The sequence below is a fragment of the Peromyscus eremicus genome, chromosome 16_21, assembly GCF_949786415.1.
Source record: "Peromyscus eremicus chromosome 16_21, PerEre_H2_v1, whole genome shotgun sequence".
NCBI classification, from domain to species: Eukaryota; Metazoa; Chordata; class Mammalia; order Rodentia; family Cricetidae; genus Peromyscus; species Peromyscus eremicus.
This window is the reverse complement of record NC_081432.1, coordinates 16,659,148-16,679,088: the sequence shown is the minus strand read 5'-3', so window position 1 is coordinate 16,679,088 and position 19,941 is coordinate 16,659,148. Positions and strand designations below refer to the sequence as shown.

Below are 19,941 nucleotides of genomic sequence, written 5' to 3'. Positions count from 1 at the left end.
TTCCTTCCTTCCTTTTTATTTGGGGGGCTGGGAGGCAGTGTTTCACTCTGTAGCCTAAATTCATTCTATAGACCAAGCTATTCTTGGGCCATAGAGGCCTGCCTTCCTTTGCCTCCCAAGTGCCAGAATTAAAGGTATGCACCACCACAAATTGTATCTTCTTGCCAGCCCTGTGGTGGAGATAGGAGAGGTATCTGTCTGTCACATGGATGTGCACACAAGGTCCCACAGGACAAGGTACATTTCCCCCATCATCAACTGCAGACCTTCCCAACAGGGCAATGGCCATGCTCTGTGTTTTGTTAAGCATTTGGCCAGAAAATTTGAAATAATGAAGCTTGCTCATACCATAAGTCATCCAGATCCTGTTAGTATTTTAAATATTTATATAGCCAATTCTCTTGATTGTATGTAAGGCCTGTGTGTGTATGTGAGTTTGATTTTTGTGTGTGTATGTGTGTATGTAGCCACCATATGTAGAAATGATTGGGAAATAAATGACACAGAAAGGGAGGCATTAGGTAGGCTTCTTTATGCTTTCCTTTTCAGGCTGGGTAGTGATTACATCGAATAATGACATGGAAAAGTTAAATAATGAGGTACTATTGTGCTGGTGATGAAAGTGTGTCTTTTAAGGAAGCCCAGAGGGTTTGAGTGATGGAAAGGGCAATACTGAGAATTGGGAGATGTAGATCTTGGCCAGGACAGAGTTCCGTAAATGACTTAACCACTCTGACTTTTTTCTCACCTGGCCATTAGACGGGATGAATTCTGATGCCCTTGTCTGTTAAAACACATTGTCAAATGCTAATGTATTCTGTAACATTTTGAATCTCCAAAAAAAAAAAAAAAAAATTCTTTGGTAAAAGCCAAAAAGCATTCTATTAATATGCTAATTCATACTTAAGCAAAATCTGCTTTGGTTTGTACAAAATTCTTATCAAGCTGGCTTTGCAGGCCACTCCCGTAATCGCAGCACTTGGGTAGGAGGTTGAAGAGTTCAAAGTCATCTTCAGCTACATGGTAAATCACTGTCTCAAAGACAAATCCCATCAGATCAAAAACTCTAGCTCTCTTGAGTTTGTGTCTCTGTATTTTAATCTAGATTTCTTATCATAAATAACATAGATCTTCAGCTACCGTGAATTTTATGCATTAAAGGAAAAAAGTAGCAATACACATTCAGGTTCAGTAGATTCCTAGGCTAGCAGTTTCCCTTAAAGCTCAGATATGAAGGATGTTGCTGAGCAGGTAAAACTAAAATGTGCCCGACAGAGTAAAGAATACAGATGGTGGGAGCTGAGACAGAGGTGGTGTTGGTGAGACAGATTAGGGTGTATTAAAATGTTCCCACTTTTCCGCTGTGCCCTGTGCCAATGCCCAAGGCTATTATTTTTAGAAAGGATGCATAAGGCATTTGCAGTCTTCACCTTAGTGACAAGTGAATCCTTGGGCCAGCGTGTGTGTGGACCTTTGGAAATGCATGTATGTGCATATACACATGTACAGGGGCTTTCCGTACTCCTTCTGTATCTTAAATATTATGTGATTGTGTAGCTTACTTCCTATGTTATCAGTTTCTCAGTATCCTTTCAAATATCTTATCACTTTCCATAGGATGTAAGAGTCCAATGACAGGTTAGCTCTGATGCCTCTGACTCCAAGGGTTTGTGTCCTACATTCTTGTATACACCACAAAGCCCACAATCACTCTGGTTGTTTTTACTTTATATGATAAGGTACTTCTTGTATTTACCTCCATTCTTCTCATTTCCAGAGCCCCTCCTCATTTCGTAGAGGTCTAATTTTCCATGGGGTACCCATGCTCTTATTGTCTTGGAGACATCCTCTTCTGTTTCCCTGTTTGAGGTCTGTTAGTAAGAGTGATGTCCTTTGCCCTCTGGTGGCCCACAATTCATGTTCATTTTCAGCAACCTGACTGGGTCTCACCCTACAATCTGTTGTTGTTAGGGTGCTTGGTGGCCCTTCTAGAGTTTGTGGTTTCATTTCTTGTGTGACTATGGGCACCTTCTTCACCTTTGAGTTTTCTTACATTTCTTGCGTCTGACCCTGCCTCTTCTTCTGTGGCTCCTGGCACTCCTTTCTCATTATAGTTTAATGTGAAATTTTTATTAATTGACGTATCTTTTAACTTCCCTGATTCTCGGCCCTGCTGTATGGCATCGCCTCATGAGCTTAATCAAAGGAAGTCTTCATTTCTGAAATTGTATTTTGCTTATCAAATATTTCCATCTCTTGACTGAAATCCCATCTTCTCCCTTAATTGATGTTTTAAGTTAGCGTTACCAAGTATTGGGTTTCATCATGACATCTTCGTACATATGTGTCTTTATACCTTGTTTTCGTTTGTTCCCCTCTAGCCCTCCCCACATAATCCTTTCCACTCCAGCTGGTTCCCTTTCTTCACAGTCCCTGCTTCCGCTTTCCTATTGTATGTATACCGCGACCTTCTCTATTTTCCACTCCACTAAGGTCTCTTCCACCCCTTCAATGATCCCCCTTCTAAGTTCATGAACTACACGTATACAATAGACACATATGCACATTTTTAAATTTAGATTCTGAGCATGAGAGAACGTAAGGTGTTTGTCTTTCTGAATCTAGCTTCTTTTGTTTAGCAGGTTGCATTCATTTTCCTGAAATTGCCCTGATTTCCTTTTTTATTTTTTTTTAATTGCTGTATAAAATTCCATTGTGGGGATTGAGGAGATGTCGGTGGGTAAAAGTGCTGACTTTCAATCCTCAGTACCTACCTAAAAGCCAGACACAGTAGCTCCTGCATCTCTAATCCTAATGTACCCCTACAGGGAGACAGAGACAGAAGCAGGAGACTCCCCAGAAGCTCACAGGCTATCTGTGAGCTCACACAGTGGGGGTGGGGTGGGGAACTATCTCAAACAAGGCAGAAGGGAGAGGACCAACATCTGAATATTGTCCTTTAAACCTCCCCCACACACACACATATGTGCATACACACACATGCTTGAATGCACACCAACACACATACACACATGCACTTGTATACACACATACTCACATATGCGTGCACATATGTGGTAATGCACTCTTGAATCCACAGAGATGAACAAGTGCACACCGCACACTCACAGACACACACACAGATTCCACTGTGTGCCTGTACTTCATTCTCTTAAGCTCTTCCTCTGCTGATGGACACCTGGGCTCATTCCTCAATGTGGCTGTACTGAGGGCAGTTATGAACGGGGCTGTGCAAGCTTCTCTGTGGTGTGTTGACTCCAGTCCTTTGGCTGAATCCCACATGGTGCACCTGGACCATACAGTAGTTCTGGCTTTTGATTTTCAAGAAACCTCCAAACTGATTTCCATAGTTGGTAGACAACCTTACACTCACCCTAGCAGTACGTAAGGGTTCCTCTTCCTTCCTAGTGTTTATTGTTATTCATTCAGTAATGTCAGCCCTTCTGAATGGGATGATATAGAGTCCCAAAGCAGTTTGAATTTTCCCTGCTGGCCTAAGAAGGTTGAACATGGAGCTAGAGAGATGACTCTGGAGTTTAAGAGCAGATGTGAGAAACAGCCAGATGTGAGAAACATCAGGGATGGAGCAGAGCTTCCACTTGACCTGGTCCTCAGATTCCTCCAATGGAGACTTCATTTGCCTTTTGACTAGACTCAAAAACACTCCACGTGTGGTCAGCCTCCCCCTCAACTCTCTCGGGACACCAGCAGTGCAGCAGAATTCTCTCACGCTGTTGGCTGCTGTTGCTTGTCACTCTGTGCTGGCTCTGCTGAGGTCGGGGGTCGTTCCCTCTGGTCCAGGCTGTGGTCAGGAGTATGTCTCGCCTCAAGGCTGGCACGTTTGGGGCCTTTTTACTATGACACTCAAACTCTCCTTCTATCAGCAGTAGTATGGAGGCTCTTCATGCCAGCTCGCATCCCAGCAAGCTTGTACCAACTGACCCCAGTACTTGTGCCCCAGTAGCAAGCACGGGCTCCTAGAAACAAGGCTTTCAGTCTCAGACATCATCTGGCTCTTTCAGTGTGCTGCTGTTGGCTTCACAGTAGAAACACATGAGACCTCCTCAACTAAAGAATCGACATGCAAATACTCATTGACTCCTCCACAGGAGTTCCTTCCCTCTTGATTTGTCCCGTTTTCAGGAGCAGCTACTATAGGATCTAGGAATAACAAGTGACCTGGTGCCTGTCAATTGGGAGGTTTTTGACACTTGAGAAGCAGAAACATTCTGATCCCTACCTCAGAATTCCACAGCAAAAGGGTCTGAGGAAAGAATTGTGATCTCAGCCCTGCCATCAATGAACTATTTCTTAATTGGCAAATGACAGCACAGGTCCTTGTCTCATTTTTACTGAGTGGAGTTACTTTTGTGCTATCCAGCAGATTGTGGCAAGGATTAAAATGGAGCCATAGATTTGCAAGCTATGTGTGAGTGTGTGTGTGTGTGTGTGTGTGTGTGTGTGTGTGTCTGTGCACATGCATGTGTTTGATGTGTGTTTGTGTATGTGCACATACAGTGTACATGTGCACTGTGCCTATCAATCTCAAGGCCAGAGGTCAACCTCGAGTTTCATCCTCCTTGTTTGTTTGAGGCAGAGTCTCTCACTGAGACCTGAGAATTGCAAATTGGGCTAGACTGGCTGGCCAGCAAGCCCCAAGTCTGTCTGTCTCTGCCTCCCAGTGCGGGAATTGTAAGTGTGTGCCACTGCACCCAGCTTTTTAACGTGGGTTCGGGTCCTCTTGCAAGCGCCTGAGCTTGCTCCTTGATTCCCTTTATAATACCGTTGAAGAGTTTTAGAAATATAAAGCCTGGCTCTCGGAAAAGTCCAGGGCATTAGGATTCAAGTCCCCTTTCGCCATCTACTCATCTATGCAGGGGAAAACAGAATACAGCAGAGAGTGTAGGAAGAAGGCATGGGTCTTCACCCTGCCAATCAGCCTGTGTGACGAAGGCTAATGAAAGCCTCAACCCTGGGAAAGCTCCTTCCTTAAGGAACTGTAGCACCAGAGTTGGAGTCGGGGCGGGCCTCACTGAGCTCAGTTTAACTGGTTCATGGATTGCTACTAGCTCAGTGCTCCTCTTGCTGGCTCAGTACTAGACTCATTCACTTGGTGCCTCTGGGTGGACTCAGCAAACAGACTAGAGGAGTCTAAACATCAGCAGGGCATACTTCCCTCTCCCTGCCATCACCCTCAGCAAAGACCAAAGCCTACCCTAGGCTTCTGACACAGCTTCCCATCCTCCTATAACCCATCCCTCCCAGTGGAAACCTTCAATCACAAGCCGGTAAATCCAATACCGAGGTAAGCAAAGGAATGCCCTCAGCCGTATTAAAACTGATGCTGCTTTTGTAAATAACTTAAAAAAAAAAAAAAACGTTGTTTGTAAATTGTGTATGGCTGCTTTGTGCTGTGGTGGCAGAGGTGAGCAGGTACTTCAGGTGAGGTGTGGTGTAGCCTGCAAAGTACAAGATCCTGCCATCTGGCTCTGTGCACAGAATGTTTACCTGGGAACTGGGGATGAAGACCAGGAATAGACTGCTTGCCTTGTGGGTATTTGGAGTGTAGACCAGTAATAGACTGTTTACCTTGTGGGTATTTGGAGTGTAGACCAGTAATAGACTGTTTACCTTGTGGGGATTTGGGGTGTAGATCAGTAATAGACTGCTTACCTGGTGTGTGCAAGGCCTTAGGATTAATATCACACACACACACACACACACACACACACACACACACACACACACACACACCAGTTTTACCTACTTCTTTTTTTCCAAAGGTATTTTTTCCTTTATTGCAAGTAGAATTTTTTTCATACAGTATATTGTGATTATGGTTCCCCCTCCCTCCACTCCTCCCAGTTCCTCCCCACCTCCCTGTCCATCCTCATCCACAGCCTTTCTGTCTCTCATTAGAAAGTATAAACACAATACCTTGAGCAAGAATAGAAATATACATACAGTATAACAAAGTTAACTTTAAATTTGTATCAATAAACTAAAATCCATACCAATGTAAAATATTTTAGATTAACAGTTGTTTTTTGGATTAAAGTGGATTCAATAATCTACCCTTTTTTCCCCATTATTTCTACATCCTCCATTCATGTTCATGGAAGAAACCCTTGGGTCACAAATAAATGCATGGGTCACACAAAAAAGACCTGAAAGTAGAGGGGGGGCCTTGTTAGGAAGAAGGGTTCACAGGGAATAGGACAGGGATGGGGGGTAATGAATATGATCAAAGTGCACTGTGTGTGTGTGTGTGTGTGTGTGTGTGTGTGTATGCACACACATGCGTGCACGTGCTTGAAATTATCAAAAACTAAAAGTTTTTAAGGGAAACATAAAAATGTGAAGAAATTAAACCCTGGTTCTGGCAGCCATTTCTGCTTGTAAGAACTGCAAGGCAGGTTGTAAGTAGCATTGTGAAAACTGACTGAGATTCTACACTAAAAGAGTTTGGAGGCTGGAGTCATGACTGCCTTGCCCAGCACAAGGCCTGGAGTCCACATCACCACCCAATACAAGAGGGGATCAGTCCAGTTCCTCATGAATAGGAAGTGGTCAGTACCTGGTAGCCATGGCATCTGCTGTTAAACTCTAGGTGTATAATTGCTGTGAGCCTGGTTAACATGTGATCTCATGGGATCTTTATGAACAGCAAGCTGTAAACTCGTACTGCAGTCACCCAGGAATAAGATACCGACATTGGGGATTGTTTCCAGTGTATGCGTATGCTTCCTTGATAGTTTACAAGCAACAGTCGACACATGAGTAAAGGAATTGCTAACAATGTGTGTAGAACACATAGACACCAGGAGCATGGGAGGCCAAAGCAGGGGACAGGTATCTCCATCTCAATGAATATGGTCTCTCATTTACAACCCAAGACTCTGGGAAAGCTGTGAGTCCCCGGACATCCCTTCAGCTCAATCTACAGTAAACTCACTGTTACCATTCTGCTCAGCCATGCAAAAAAAAACCAAAACATAAGAAAACATATTGATTTAAAGATGTAAGATTTGGACCGGGTATGGTGATGCATGTCTTTAATCCCAGCACCCAGAAGGCCAAGGCAGGCAGATCTCTGCAAGTTTGAGGCCAGCCAAAGCTATGTAGTGAGACCCTGTCTCAATTAAAAGGAAATGGAATATAATAGAACAATATATAAATAATATTTGGGTAGACAAAATTTCACCTTACCCGTCAGTCACCACCAGCAATAAAATGAATAAAGTTGAACCTCATCTATTAGATTGCCTCCTTTCAAATTCTTGAGTCTCATTTGGGGGGAGGGGAATGCTGTTAGAGAGAAAGGTTGGAAAGTAGACTATCTATACTCTGAGAAAGGAGAAAGGGGACCAGAATAAGGCTAGCGTTGGTGAGCCTCGGGAATCAGTGTTCTGCTTAAGCCGTGTGTGTCCAGCCTGGGTGACCTCTTCTCTGCTTCCCCGCAGAATGACATCACTCCTTTACATGTTGCCTCGAAACGAGGGAACGCAAATATGGTGAAGCTGCTGCTCGACCGGGGTGCGAAGATTGATGCCAAGACCAGGGTAAGCGTCCTGCCCGGCACAGGCCTGTGTGGCTCTTCCGGAAGGAGCGAGCCTCGCCTGGTGCCTGCACTGCGGGGTGGGGAAAGGCTATTTTATTTCTGATTGATTTGTTGTTGTCTCTTAGAAAATGGTTCCCGGGGTTGGGGATTTAGCTCAGTGGTAGAGCGCTTGCCTAGCAAGCACAAGACCCTGGGTTCGATCCTCAGCTCAAAAAAAGAAAAAAGAAAAAAAGAAAATGATTCTCATTTCATATACTGCTTGTGTGTGTTCAAATGGCCTCTGGCTTTAACTAAACAGCGAGTGCTCAAGTCTATTGGTTTCACCGAGTTAAACCTTCAAGAATTACTCAACATTCAACATTGAACTGTTGTCCGTTTGATGTGAAATCTGACAGCTTTTCTGCTGAAAATTTTATTTGGACTTCTCTGGTATTTGGTGGCAATCTAAAATGGCATATAGCTTGGACTTCCCTCAAGAAATTAAAAACAGGATGGGCACCTCTAGGTATACATTGAGAGGACTCCAAAGGCCTCTCCACTCTTGTGCGTGCTGAACTAGTTTTATAATTGTCAAGATCTTTGAGGTAACTCACATGTCTATTGATAGATGACGATGGCCTGGTCAGGAAAACATAAGGACCTGAGTTCAGATCCCCAGCACCCAAACCTGAGCATGCTGTCACATGCCTGTAATCTCATGCAGTGGAGGCAGAGACAGGTGGTTCATTGGAGCTTGCTGCTTAGCCAGACTAGTCAAATGGATTACCTTCAGGTTCAATGAGAAATCTTGTCTCATAAAATAAGGTGGAGAGTGACTGTTGAAGATGTAATGCTTTGGCCTCCATAAACTAGTGTACACACACACACACACACACAGAGAGAGAGAGAGAGAGAGAGAGAGAGAGAGAGAGAGAGAGAGAGAGAGAGAGAGAGAGAGAGACAGAGACAGAGAGAGACAGAGAGAGACAGAGACAGAGACAGAGACAGAGAGAGACAGAGACATTTGCTACAATATAGCTGAATCTTGAGGGCATAACATTGAATAAAGTCAACCAGTCCCTAAAGGACAAGTACATATGATTCTAAGGGACTGGCCTTGTAGCTCCATGCTGAAGTACGGCCTTGGTCTGCATGAATCTCTGGGTTCAACTGCAGCACCAAAGAAAATGGACCATAGGAATAGAAAGTAGAGTGGCAGTTGCCAGGGCAAAGAGGAAAATGAAGTGCTGCTTGGGAATGGAGTATCAGATTAAGAAACAAAATCAAGATAACAAAAGGCCCAAAAACCCATCAGACCACAATGCAAATATAGTTATTAATACAGTTTTAAAGATGACTTTGAGGGTATAATGTATGTATCATATCACAGTTATAATATTTGTTAAAAGATTTCAAATTACATCAATATGTCCAGAATGATGCATATGATATGTTGGTTTTGTTTTTGTGGAAATGGGGCTGGTGGTGGAGACTGAGCCCCATTGTGTATGCCATCATGTGCTGTTTGTGGGTATAACACACTGTGTGAGAGCTTCTCAATTAGCCCTTGACTTAGGTAGGCTAGTCAGCCTTTCTCTCTAGACGTTTGTCATCTAAAATTAAAAGAACAAGCCAGGTGAGGTAGTGCACACCTTAATTCCAGCACTCAGGAGCCAGAGGCAGGCAGATCTCTGTGAGTTCAAGACCAGCCTGGTCTACCAAGCAAGCTGCACAGAAAAACCCTGTCTCAAAAAATCAACAACAACGAAAATTAAAAGAACTAAGTGCCCACAGTGACCCAGATGTTTGTCAACTGTGCCAGCCTCACATAGGCCAGAAATCCTGTTGCTGAGAGGAGGAAGTGGACAGGAGCACCCACCCCTAACCAAAAAGCCATCTCCAATAGTCATCTGCTTACAAAGGAAAAAGTAGTTTTCTCCAGTGGAGTCTCCCTGAGCATATTCACCAGAGCTAAGGGCAGACCCCATGACAGCCATCGATGGCCAACACAGAATGAACTCAATGGGACTTTGTAGACCTTTGGTCTTGTATCACTTTGTGTGGGCATTTTCTGTCTTCCTGGTCTTTTGCTTGTATAATGTGATTTCCAGTTTTGTGCTTTTATGGGTTTGTGTCTGTGTGTTTCTCGTGACTTCTCTTTGTTATTTTTCTTTATTTTGTTATTATTATTATTTGTCTGTTTGCTTGTTTGTTTTCTAAAGAGAGTGGGAAGGAAGGCCTGGAGTTGGATGGGCAGGAAGGTGATGAGGATCTGGGAGGAGTTGGGGGAGAGGAACCATGATCAGAATATACTGTATTGGGGGGAGGGAGGGGGAAGAACTGACCAAATAAACTAAAAGTCTTAGCTTTAAAAAAATAAATCCCAAACCAAGACTTTTCTTTTTCCGAGTTTCACGTGTTTATTGCAAGACCTGGACCAGAGACAGTCTAATAAAAACAGCGTCATCATTTGTCTACTAAAGCCTTTCAGATGGGCTCCCTGGCTTGTAATCCTAGCCCAGGCCCCACTTCCAAGAATCCTTCTCTCCATGTATCTAAACCCAGCCTGGCAAGCTAACTGTATTCCTCACTTGCTTTGATCTACTGCTTTACCTTACTATTAGTGACATTTATTCACTCAAATAATAAGTGACCACTGAGTATCTGCTCAGCTCAGAGAAGTGGCAAGAGAGCAAAATATATGGTGCTTTTCCTAACACCGTGGCCATGGGCTCATTTGTTTTCTGTACTCTGTGTCTAATCCGGCCCAGCCTGGGTGGTTACTGACTGTTGAACCTGGAGGGAACAGCTGTATCCTACAAGAAACAATTGTAGTAGAGAGAGAGATGAAGAATGAGAAGGCGTACCCCTGAAGGACCTTCTCAGTAGAGAACAGTGGCATTGGATCTTACCAGTTGACTTTTCCACATTCCACTAAGAAATTGTCAGCATGCAAAGTGAATCAGTGCCATCTCTGTCAACCACAGTATCTCTGCTAAACCTGAGCTGTGGGACGGAGTTGCAGAGGACAATGGAGGGGCATTGATTGTTCTTGCCATTTGGTCACAGGGGGGTGCGGGATCATTTGTGAGTGCCAGGCATCTGTGAGAGCGGGAAATCAAGAGAGTAGGAAACACACAGAGGATGATCATGACGGTGCCTGGCCATCTTCTGGGAATTCAGTTGGTTGAAGATGACCTATTTCTCTCTCTCTTTCGATGCAGTCTTCGGTCACAAAAAGGATAAATTGTTTTTCATTTTGTATCCTATTCAAACCCATAGGGAGTTCAGATAGAGGGACAATCCGTTTTCTCATTGCTGAGACCAAATATTGGACAAGAAGCAGCTACATGGAGGAAGAGTTGTGGTACTATATTGTGTACCCTAACAAACTTGTCTGAAGATCAGAGAAACAGAACAACCAGCCACTAGTTCTTACCTCTACAAAATCCTCAGCCTAAGGAGAGTGACTTCCTGTTTTCTCATGCCTTATATACCTTTCTCTGCCCAGACATCACTTCCTGGGATTAAAGGCATGTGCCACCACTGCCTGGCTCTGTTTCCAGTGTGGCCTTGAACTCACAGAGATCCAGACAGATCTCTACCTCCCAGTGATAGGATTAAGGGTGTGTGCTACCACTGCCTGACCTCTATGTCTAATCTAGTGGCTGGTTCTGTCCTCTGATCCCCAGACAAGCTTTAATGAGGTACACAATATATCACCACAAAGAGTTCATTTAGATTTGAGGGGATACAACCTCAAGTTGTATCATGGCAGGGAACGCATGATTGTGGTGGCTCCATTGTGTGAGGGGGGGTATGTGACTGAGACGTCACACTTCCTCTGACCTTGAAAGCACAGGAAGCTGAGTGTGGTCAGGAAATGGGATGGTACCCCAAAACTTCAATTCCTCTCCCAGTGACCCACTTCCTTAAGGGAGGCTCCTCCTCTTCCTAAAGGTTCCCCAACCTTCCCAAACAGCACCACTCCCTGGGGACCAAGGATTGGAGCACATGAGCCCCTGGGGACATTGTCCATTCAAACAACAATGAGGCATGCAGAGTGTCACTCACAGGAAGGACCTGGAAACAAACGTAAGAGTTCTGATGAACATCAGCAACTGAACTAAGTGACATGGGGACAGCATGGTAGGCAGCTTATTTCTGTGCCCCTGGCCTTCTGGCTTCTGTCAGCACAGGAGAACCCCCTCATTACTACCTGTTCAGTGTTAACTCAGATGTGCATTCCTTCAGTTCTGTTGAGAAGACGTGTGGATATGTAGGAGGAGCTAGAGCAGTGGTTCTCAACCTCCCTAATGCTGCGACCCTTTAATACAGTTCCTCACATTGCGGTGACCCCCCAATCATAAAATTATTTTCATTGCTACTTCATAACTGTAATTTTGCTACTGTAATTTACATCATAATGAAAATATCTGATACTCAGGAGAAATGATGTGTGACGACCCCCCCCCCAAAGTGTCACAACCCACTGGTTGAGAACAACTGACTAGGAGGACTCAGGATAGAAAAGCATGTCTTGCTTTCTTGTTTTCCACTGTTGAATGGATTGAGGGACAGCTCTAGTTCTATGCAGACCAAACTCCTGCCTAGAAGATTGGAAGGCAGTGAAGTATACCCCGCCAAATTTGTGAGCTACATGGCATTCTCCACATCAATCCTTCCCAATTGTGACCTTCCTACACCCTCCTTTCTTACAAAGTACAGACAGTAACCTTCCTCATTATCCTATACACTTCTCAGCAAGAAGAGCTGTAGAGCTGGGCACTGGTGGCGCACGCCTTTAATACCAGTACTCAGGAGGCAGAGGCAGGCGGATCTCTGTGAGTTGGAGTGCAGCCTGGTTGACAGAGCAAGATCCAGGAAAGGCGCAAAGCTACACAGAGAAACCCTGTCTTGAAAAACCAAAAAAAAAAAAAAAAAAAAAAAAAAAGAGCTGTAGATATTGTAACTTGTAACTTTAATAATTAGGGCTGGGGATGTTGACTCAGTGGGTAGAGCCCTATCTCACAAGTGTGAGGACCAGAGTTCAGATCCCCAGTCCCCACGTAAATTCCGGATGGACATAGCAGCTCTCCTATAATTCCAGAACGTGAAAGCAGAGGCAAGGAACCTTAGCATATGCTCACTAACTACACTCACCAAATCCATGGCCTCTGGGTTCAACTGAGAAACCCTGCCTCAATGTAAAAGATGAAGAGTGATCTAAGAATACACTAAGCATCAACCTCTCGCTCCACAACACACATACACACATATCCCCACACACATAAACCCCAATACACACTCACACATGAACAGTAATTAGGGCTGAAATATAATTCGATGATAGAACTGTTGCCCAGCACATGGAAGGCTCTGGATTCAATCTCCAGCACTGTAGGGACATAAAAAGAAAAGGCTTACTAAAAGATTCAATCTGCTGGAGTTTAGGAGGACCTGGTATTCCAGAGTCTTTAGGTCTCTGTTTATTTGATTGCAAGAAAGCTTTTCCCAAATCTCTAGTGCCATCATGCTGAACTGGTATCGCCTGGTCTGTGGGCTCATTCTATCTCTTGCCAACATGGCAACATCGCATACAGAATGCTTCTGTGATGATGGTGGGAGTGGGGGTGTGTGTGTGAGCACTCACCAAGGCAGCATTTTAGACCCAGTCTGCATGCAGCTCTTGGTTCAAGGGCTTTATGGCAGTTGCTATTTTCCAACAAGATCTTCACGGCTTTGTTTCTTTATAGCCTAAGATGCTCTGCTGGGCACCGCCCTCTGTTCTCTGCACTGAACTCTCGCTCTCTCCCAAGCTAGCATGAATGTTTGGTACTTGTTGAGGGAAGACACTCTGTGACAGATGGTCTCATACCATTTTTATTTCTTTTGCGTCAGTTCCCAGCCCAGTCAGAAACTCAATATAGTCCTTATTCTAGAACAGTTCTAAATGTCGAGTTCCCTCTTTTCACTAACTTCTCACCATTTCATAATAAGGCCGAGCTGAGTGGTGGTGGCGCAAGCTTTTCATCCCAGCACTCAGGAGGCAGAGGCAGGTGGATCTCTGAGTTCAGGGCCAGCCTGGTCTGCATAGTAAGTTCCAGGACAGCCAGGGCTACGCAGAGAAACCCTGTTTCAAAAAACAAAAATGAAAAATCTTAAGGCTGCAGGCTTGCATTCCCTGATACAATGTGTTGGGGGCTCTGAAAGCAGTGTTGGTTCCCGGAATGCTGGCTCCAAGCCTGAAAGCCTGTCCTGCCCATCCAGCCTCCCTAGCAAGGAGCCCAGCACCAGATCCTCACACACCCCATTGTGCAACATTGCACACAGAGCCACGCCTTTACAGGGAGGACACACACATCCGTCTCAGCAACCATAGCACTTTGCATACACTACACAGTCAAAAAGTACTCACCAGAACTGAAATTTGACTCCTAATGTTACATTGTCAAAAGGCCTTCACAGACTTGCCTGGGGACTGGTCCTTCAGTGATGGATCCAATTCTCAAGTAAGAATGAGAAGATATTTCTGCACAGAGAGATTGGGAGGAGGGGTGTCTTGATATTTCCTAACCTACTACCCTGAGATGTCTGCCAGAGAACCTTATATATTTACCCTACACTCCACCCCCACCCCCAGAACGTAACTGGTTGTATTTCTCAATTTAAAACTAAGAAAAAGAAAGCCAAATTCCTGCTTTCCTGTACATTTTCAGGAGTGTGGTTGTCCTTGTTAAAAGCAAATTCTTGCCAGAAGCAAAGTCATAGAACGGCCTCTCTTAGAGAGGAGATTTTTAAAATACAACTTCCTCGTCAGAGTTCGGATGGTTGACACAAACATTGGGCAGCAAAAAGGTCCCAGGTTTACACATGAATCAGGACTAACTGAAAGTATTTCTTCATGCCGTACAGAATGTACTGATGGCTTTCATTTTCTGTCACAAATATTGGGAACTTAGCCCAGTGCGATGATGCACACCTCTAATCTCAGCGCTTGGAAAGAAGAGAGAGGAGGGTCAGGAGTTGAAGGTCAGTGAGTTCCGGTCAGACTGGGCTACATGAGACCCCCCACACACACCTCCTCATCACAACAGACAAGGAACAGCAACAAAAACCCAAATATTGATGAGAGCTGGACATAAGTCTCAGTGGTTAAGAACGCATGCTGTTCTTGCAGAAGACCCTAGTTAATTCCCAACTCCAATATGGTGGCTCTCAACGACCTACAACTCCAGTTCCAAGGGAGCTAACACCCTCTCCTAATCAATGTAAGGACCAGCCCACACATGTCGTATATATGTGCAGGCAGGCAAAACACTCATATGCATAAAATAAATCTTAAGAAGATTTATTTGTTTAAATTCAGAGACGTAGCCGGGCAGGGAACAGAGTTGAGTTCCAGGAAAGGCACAAAGTTACACAGAGAAGCCCAGTCTCGAAAAACCAATAAATAAATAATAAATAAATTCGTTCAGAGATGTAATGATGAAAGGTCCTGGGCCTTCACTTGGGAGGAAAGAATTCCACAGCTGCAGAAGAGGCCACAGGAGACAGGGGACTCCTTTTCTTCCTCCTGACATTTTGATGCCACACTGGCAAGACCATTTGCTTTACTCAAGAGGGAATGCAATGTCATGGGTATATATCACGTGCCTGGTTCTCCATGAGAATCTAAAGAGCCAGCCCGGGCCAGTTACTGTTTTAGCTCATTGCTGTTCATTCACAGGTACAGGTACTCCACTTGACCCGCTTATCCACGTCTGTTTCCCCTCGTGTATCTTGTCAACACCAATGTCCAACTTCTTTGAAGTAACTCAAACCAGTTAGACTCCGAAGTACTCCCCAGTCATCTACTATAATCATCTTGATTGCGCCACTTTTCTTAAAACAAAGTTACAGCAAACAAATAATCCACTGCTGGATTTCATGCTGAGCCCTAATGTGAATTTAAACATATAGCATTCTCTTGAGAAGTATTTGTACGTATCAAATGCCTAATGTTTTGAAATTTATAATCATACAGAACATTCTCCTCTTCTTGAGTCAGCACTTAACAAATCAATTCATTGTGAGATTTATAATATATGAAAATCATGTCCTATTTATAACCCCCAAATAAACCCAAATAGTATAAATGGAATTACATACAGAGTTCTCATATATGAAGTTAGGTATATATAATATTATTTCAACACATGACATTCACAAGATTATTAGTGCTATGTAACACAATGATACTTAGATCATGGTCATGTAGAATATATCTTATAATCTCTAGGGGAGTCTCTACGTACAACCCCTGTTCCAAGGGAATGAACACCTTCTTCCAGTCAATGTGGGCACTAGCCCACACATGTTGTATATATGCGTGTGCAGGTAAAACATGAAAAGATTTAGCTAAAAAGCCATGGGAGAAGACTAAAGAGAGAGAGAAAGAATATAGAGATGACTGCTAGGTAGATAATGATGGATGGACAGATGGACTGATGAGCATACTTATGGCTTAGCATTCCATATAATACTAAACCTAAATCCAGACAAGAGACACAACACCCACAAAAACAGGGTAGAAACACAAATTATGTAGGGTGTTGTGTTCTCTCTGACACACGTGCTGTAGCATGTGTGTGAGGTCAGAGAACAAGTGCACCTTTACATGTTGAGACATCTCAACAGCCCCAGTTTTCATGTCAAGCATATTGAATGAATAGCATGTCAATAAGGAAGAGAATTCAGAATCTGTTTCCATATATAAATGGCAGAAATGAATTCTTGATTAGAAGCGAATACTGGATGCTTGTACTAATATTTGACGTAGTAGAAGAAACCCAGTGTTTCAGAGACAAGTCTGTGCATGAACTCTCATTGCAACCCTTGGCTTCTTGTGTGACCTTGGATAGTTACATCAAGGCCCTGGAACAGCTTTCTGGTCTATAAATAGTACACCTAATGCCTTTCCCATGGAGCAGTTGTCAAAATAAGACCCCAAGTATAAAGTTCCTGTAACAGAGGACATTAAAAATGGCACTCCGTTTTCTCTTGGATTAACTCTACAACTGCCTAACATTTAAATATGGGTCAGACAAATTTTGAGTGGGTGGAAATTCCAGCAGAAGATGGGGTTTTCTGTTAAATGCTGGTCGCTAGTCATTGGTTTGTCTCAACTGCCGTCCTGACTCTCAGGGGCACTACTGCATATTACTTTACTGTTTTCCATTCTTTCAAGATCACATTCTATTTTATATTCACAGTATCCCACAAAGTTCTCATGGCCTGGCTTCCTTCTCCTTCTCTAGAATGAGGGGTTTTTGCTTAGGACGGAAAGAAAGAGACGAACCTAGAAGACACAAGCTAACATAAACATGCTACTTCTAGAAAAGCCTCTCCCAGTCATGAATGTGTGTCCCTCTTGTCTTGGGTTTCAGAAGATTCCAGATGGCAAGGATCTGTTCTATGTAATATTCTACAGTGTGACACCCTACTGTCCCCAGCTTTCTGGTCCAGGTTCTGTTCTGTGCTCCTCACAAACATCAGACTGAAGGAAGGTCTTTTTAGCCTTTGTGTAGATAGGGTTTGGCTTTCTGGCTAACAGAAGAGAGCATTCTGTTCAGCCAGCAGCACACAGATCTCACCTCACTAATAAGATTACTGTCACAGAAATGAAATACAAGCCCTAGACCAGCCAGTATGGGCAATTCAAAAGTCTGCCCAAGGGAAACCCATTCATTATGTTAGTGCTTTAAAAAATCTAGGGGATTGGAAAGAAAATTGCCAACCTCTTGCAGTTCCATTTCCCTCCCATAACGTCGTCATGGCAACTCAGCATCCCTCTCGATCCTCTCTAGTCAACTACATACATTGTGGTATTGAAGCAGGCTTCCTCGCCTCCCCCAAAATTGCCTTTGCCAAGAAATTTTCAGCTGGGAGTTAATGTTATGTAAGGTTGAAGAACAGCTTTTTTTGGTCCAGGACTTGTTCATTGTAAGTGACATTGTACATACATTGTAAGTTTGCATGGGGTTGGTAACAAAAAAAATTCTAGTTAGGTTTCAAAAAAAAAAAAAACCCAAACAACATTTGTATAATTTGAGAGACAGTAATATGCCTGTCAGTATTACGTTGCCAAGCACAATATCCATAAAAAGCTCTTTTATAAGCTTGCAATATCCTGATTTACAAGAAAGGAAAATCTTATTAGAGCAAATTCTGAGAGTCAAGGGGTTGAGGCATGCTCAATCTAACTGCCGTTGACAAACAGCTGACTCTCGTGAGAATTTCGGGGTTTAGCGTTTGCTTTGTTTTCTGGGTTCTGTTTGTTTGTTTTTAGAAATGAGATATTTCAGTAGTGCTCTGGCAATAGATACAGTGAGTTCAAAACAAGAAAGACAACAGGACCTGCAAGATGGCTCAGCAGGTAGAGAAGCTTACTGCCAAGCCCAGCAGCCTGTGCTTGGTCCCCAGGACCCACATAGTAGGAGGAAATTGACCTCTGAAGTTGTCTCCTGACCTCCACACATCTGCCATGACACAAGCATGCATGCACACACAAATAAATGAATGAATGAAAAGTGTAAAAAGATTTTTTTTTTTACTAAAAAAAAACTACAACAGGATTTTTCTTTTTAATCATTGAACTAGAAAATACTTGTTTTAAGATTAGCTCAAGGTTTGGGGATATAGCTCAGTTGGTAGAATGCTTGCCTAGCATTTATGAAGCCCTAAGTTTGATCCCCAGCATCAGATGAATGCGGCATAGTGACATGATAATCCCAGTACTGAGACCGGGGAGATAAGAATATTAGAAGTTCAAGGTCATTCCTTGGCCTCATTCCAAATTAGAAGCCAGGCTGTGCTACCCAATACTCCGTCTCAAAAACAAACAAACAAACTTGAAAAGATGTTCACCCACTCTGTTAATTAACTTAGTAATTGTTTTTCCGATATAGGACCTTACTATGTAGTCCAAGATAGCCTCAAACTGGAATTGTAGTTCAGGCTTCCCCCCTGCTTCAGTCTCCCTGGCGTAACAAGCAGAGGGTCCCATCATTCCTTATTAGATTCAGATGCCCCTTCATCATTTAAGTTATCTTTATGATTAGAGGAGGCTAGACCATTGTTGAAGAAAAAAATTATTTATGAAACTTATCAGAGAATGATAAGGCAGGGACTAGAGAGAGGCTCAGTGGCTAAGAGCACTTGCTGCTCTTCCAGAGGACCCATGCTTGATTCCCAGTACCCATAACCACCTCAATCTACAGGTACAGGGGACCTGACATTCTCTTCTGGCCTCCATGAATACCTGCACACATGTAGCGCACACACGCGCGCGCGCGCGCGCGCGCGCACACACACACACACACACACACATGCTCACACATGTAACAATAATAAAAAAAAGCCTTTAAAAAGTTGATGAGGTAAGCAGACTTTTCTACTACAAAGCCTCACTGCACAGCCCCAAGGCAAGAGAGACCCCAAATCACATCAGAATATAACAAGGAAAGCGAAGGTGTAAAAGTGGAGCAGAGCTTGGAAAATTACTAAGAGGGAGCGTCATGCGTTAGAGGGATTGTGGCCAAAGTGACATGACAGAATCATTTCTGCAGGTAGATTTGGGTCCTAAGATGGTGGTGGGGATAAGGGATTGGATCAATCACGGGCTGGGTCGTCTCTCTAAGCTGACCTCGCAAGGTTCTCATACCAAAGGAAGCAGAGATGAACAGCAGAAGCCGCAAAGTTAGGACCCCGAGAGGAGTCAGCTGTAGGGGCGAGTACAAGGTACCCATTCCCCAAGGGAGGTACAGAAAAGAAGACAAAAATGTTGGAGGGTACGAAAGTAGTTTTTGGAGAGCCTTCAAAGATAAACTCCAGTGAAGTGGTTCTCAACATGTGGGTTGTGACTCCCTTGGGTCTGCATTTTAGATATTTATGTTACGATTCATAACAGTAGCCAAATGACAGTTATGAAGTGGCGATGAAAATAAGTGTGGGTGGGTTCTGATGATGTAGCAGGAAGCTAGGTTCAGTCACTAGCAGTGGGTAAGCAGTTAGGGTGATGCACACCTGTACTGTGATCCCAGCACTCTGAAGGTAAAGACAGGAGCATTCGGGGTTCAGGATCATCCTAGGGCTATACAGTGAGTTTTAGGAAGGCCTGGCCTACGTAAAATGCTGTCTCAAGGAAAAAAGAGAGGTGGGGAGACAGGGAGGAGAGAGACAGAGAGACAGAGACAGAGAGATGCTGTGAGCTGCAGATATATAAAGTAGGAATTCAGCTGACAGTGGCAAAAGCTATTACCTGGAAGAGTCAAGAACTCTTCCAGAGGATAAAGCCAAAACTCAAGGAGTCTTGGTAATATTGGCTTCTGAATGTATTA

The 19,941-nt window shown here is 43.7% G+C and overlaps 1 protein-coding gene across 1 annotated transcript in view; it reads left to right on the top strand.

Annotated features, from left to right (window-relative positions):
* Window positions 1-19,941, top strand: part of Ank3 (ankyrin 3) — a 594,813-nt gene that overhangs the window by 413,766 nt on the left and 161,106 nt on the right. The window contains exon 9 of the mRNA XM_059281286.1: window positions 7,485-7,583. Within this exon, the coding sequence (XP_059137269.1) occupies window positions 7,485-7,583 (99 nt within the window). The remainder of the gene's footprint in view (window positions 1-7,484; window positions 7,584-19,941) is intronic.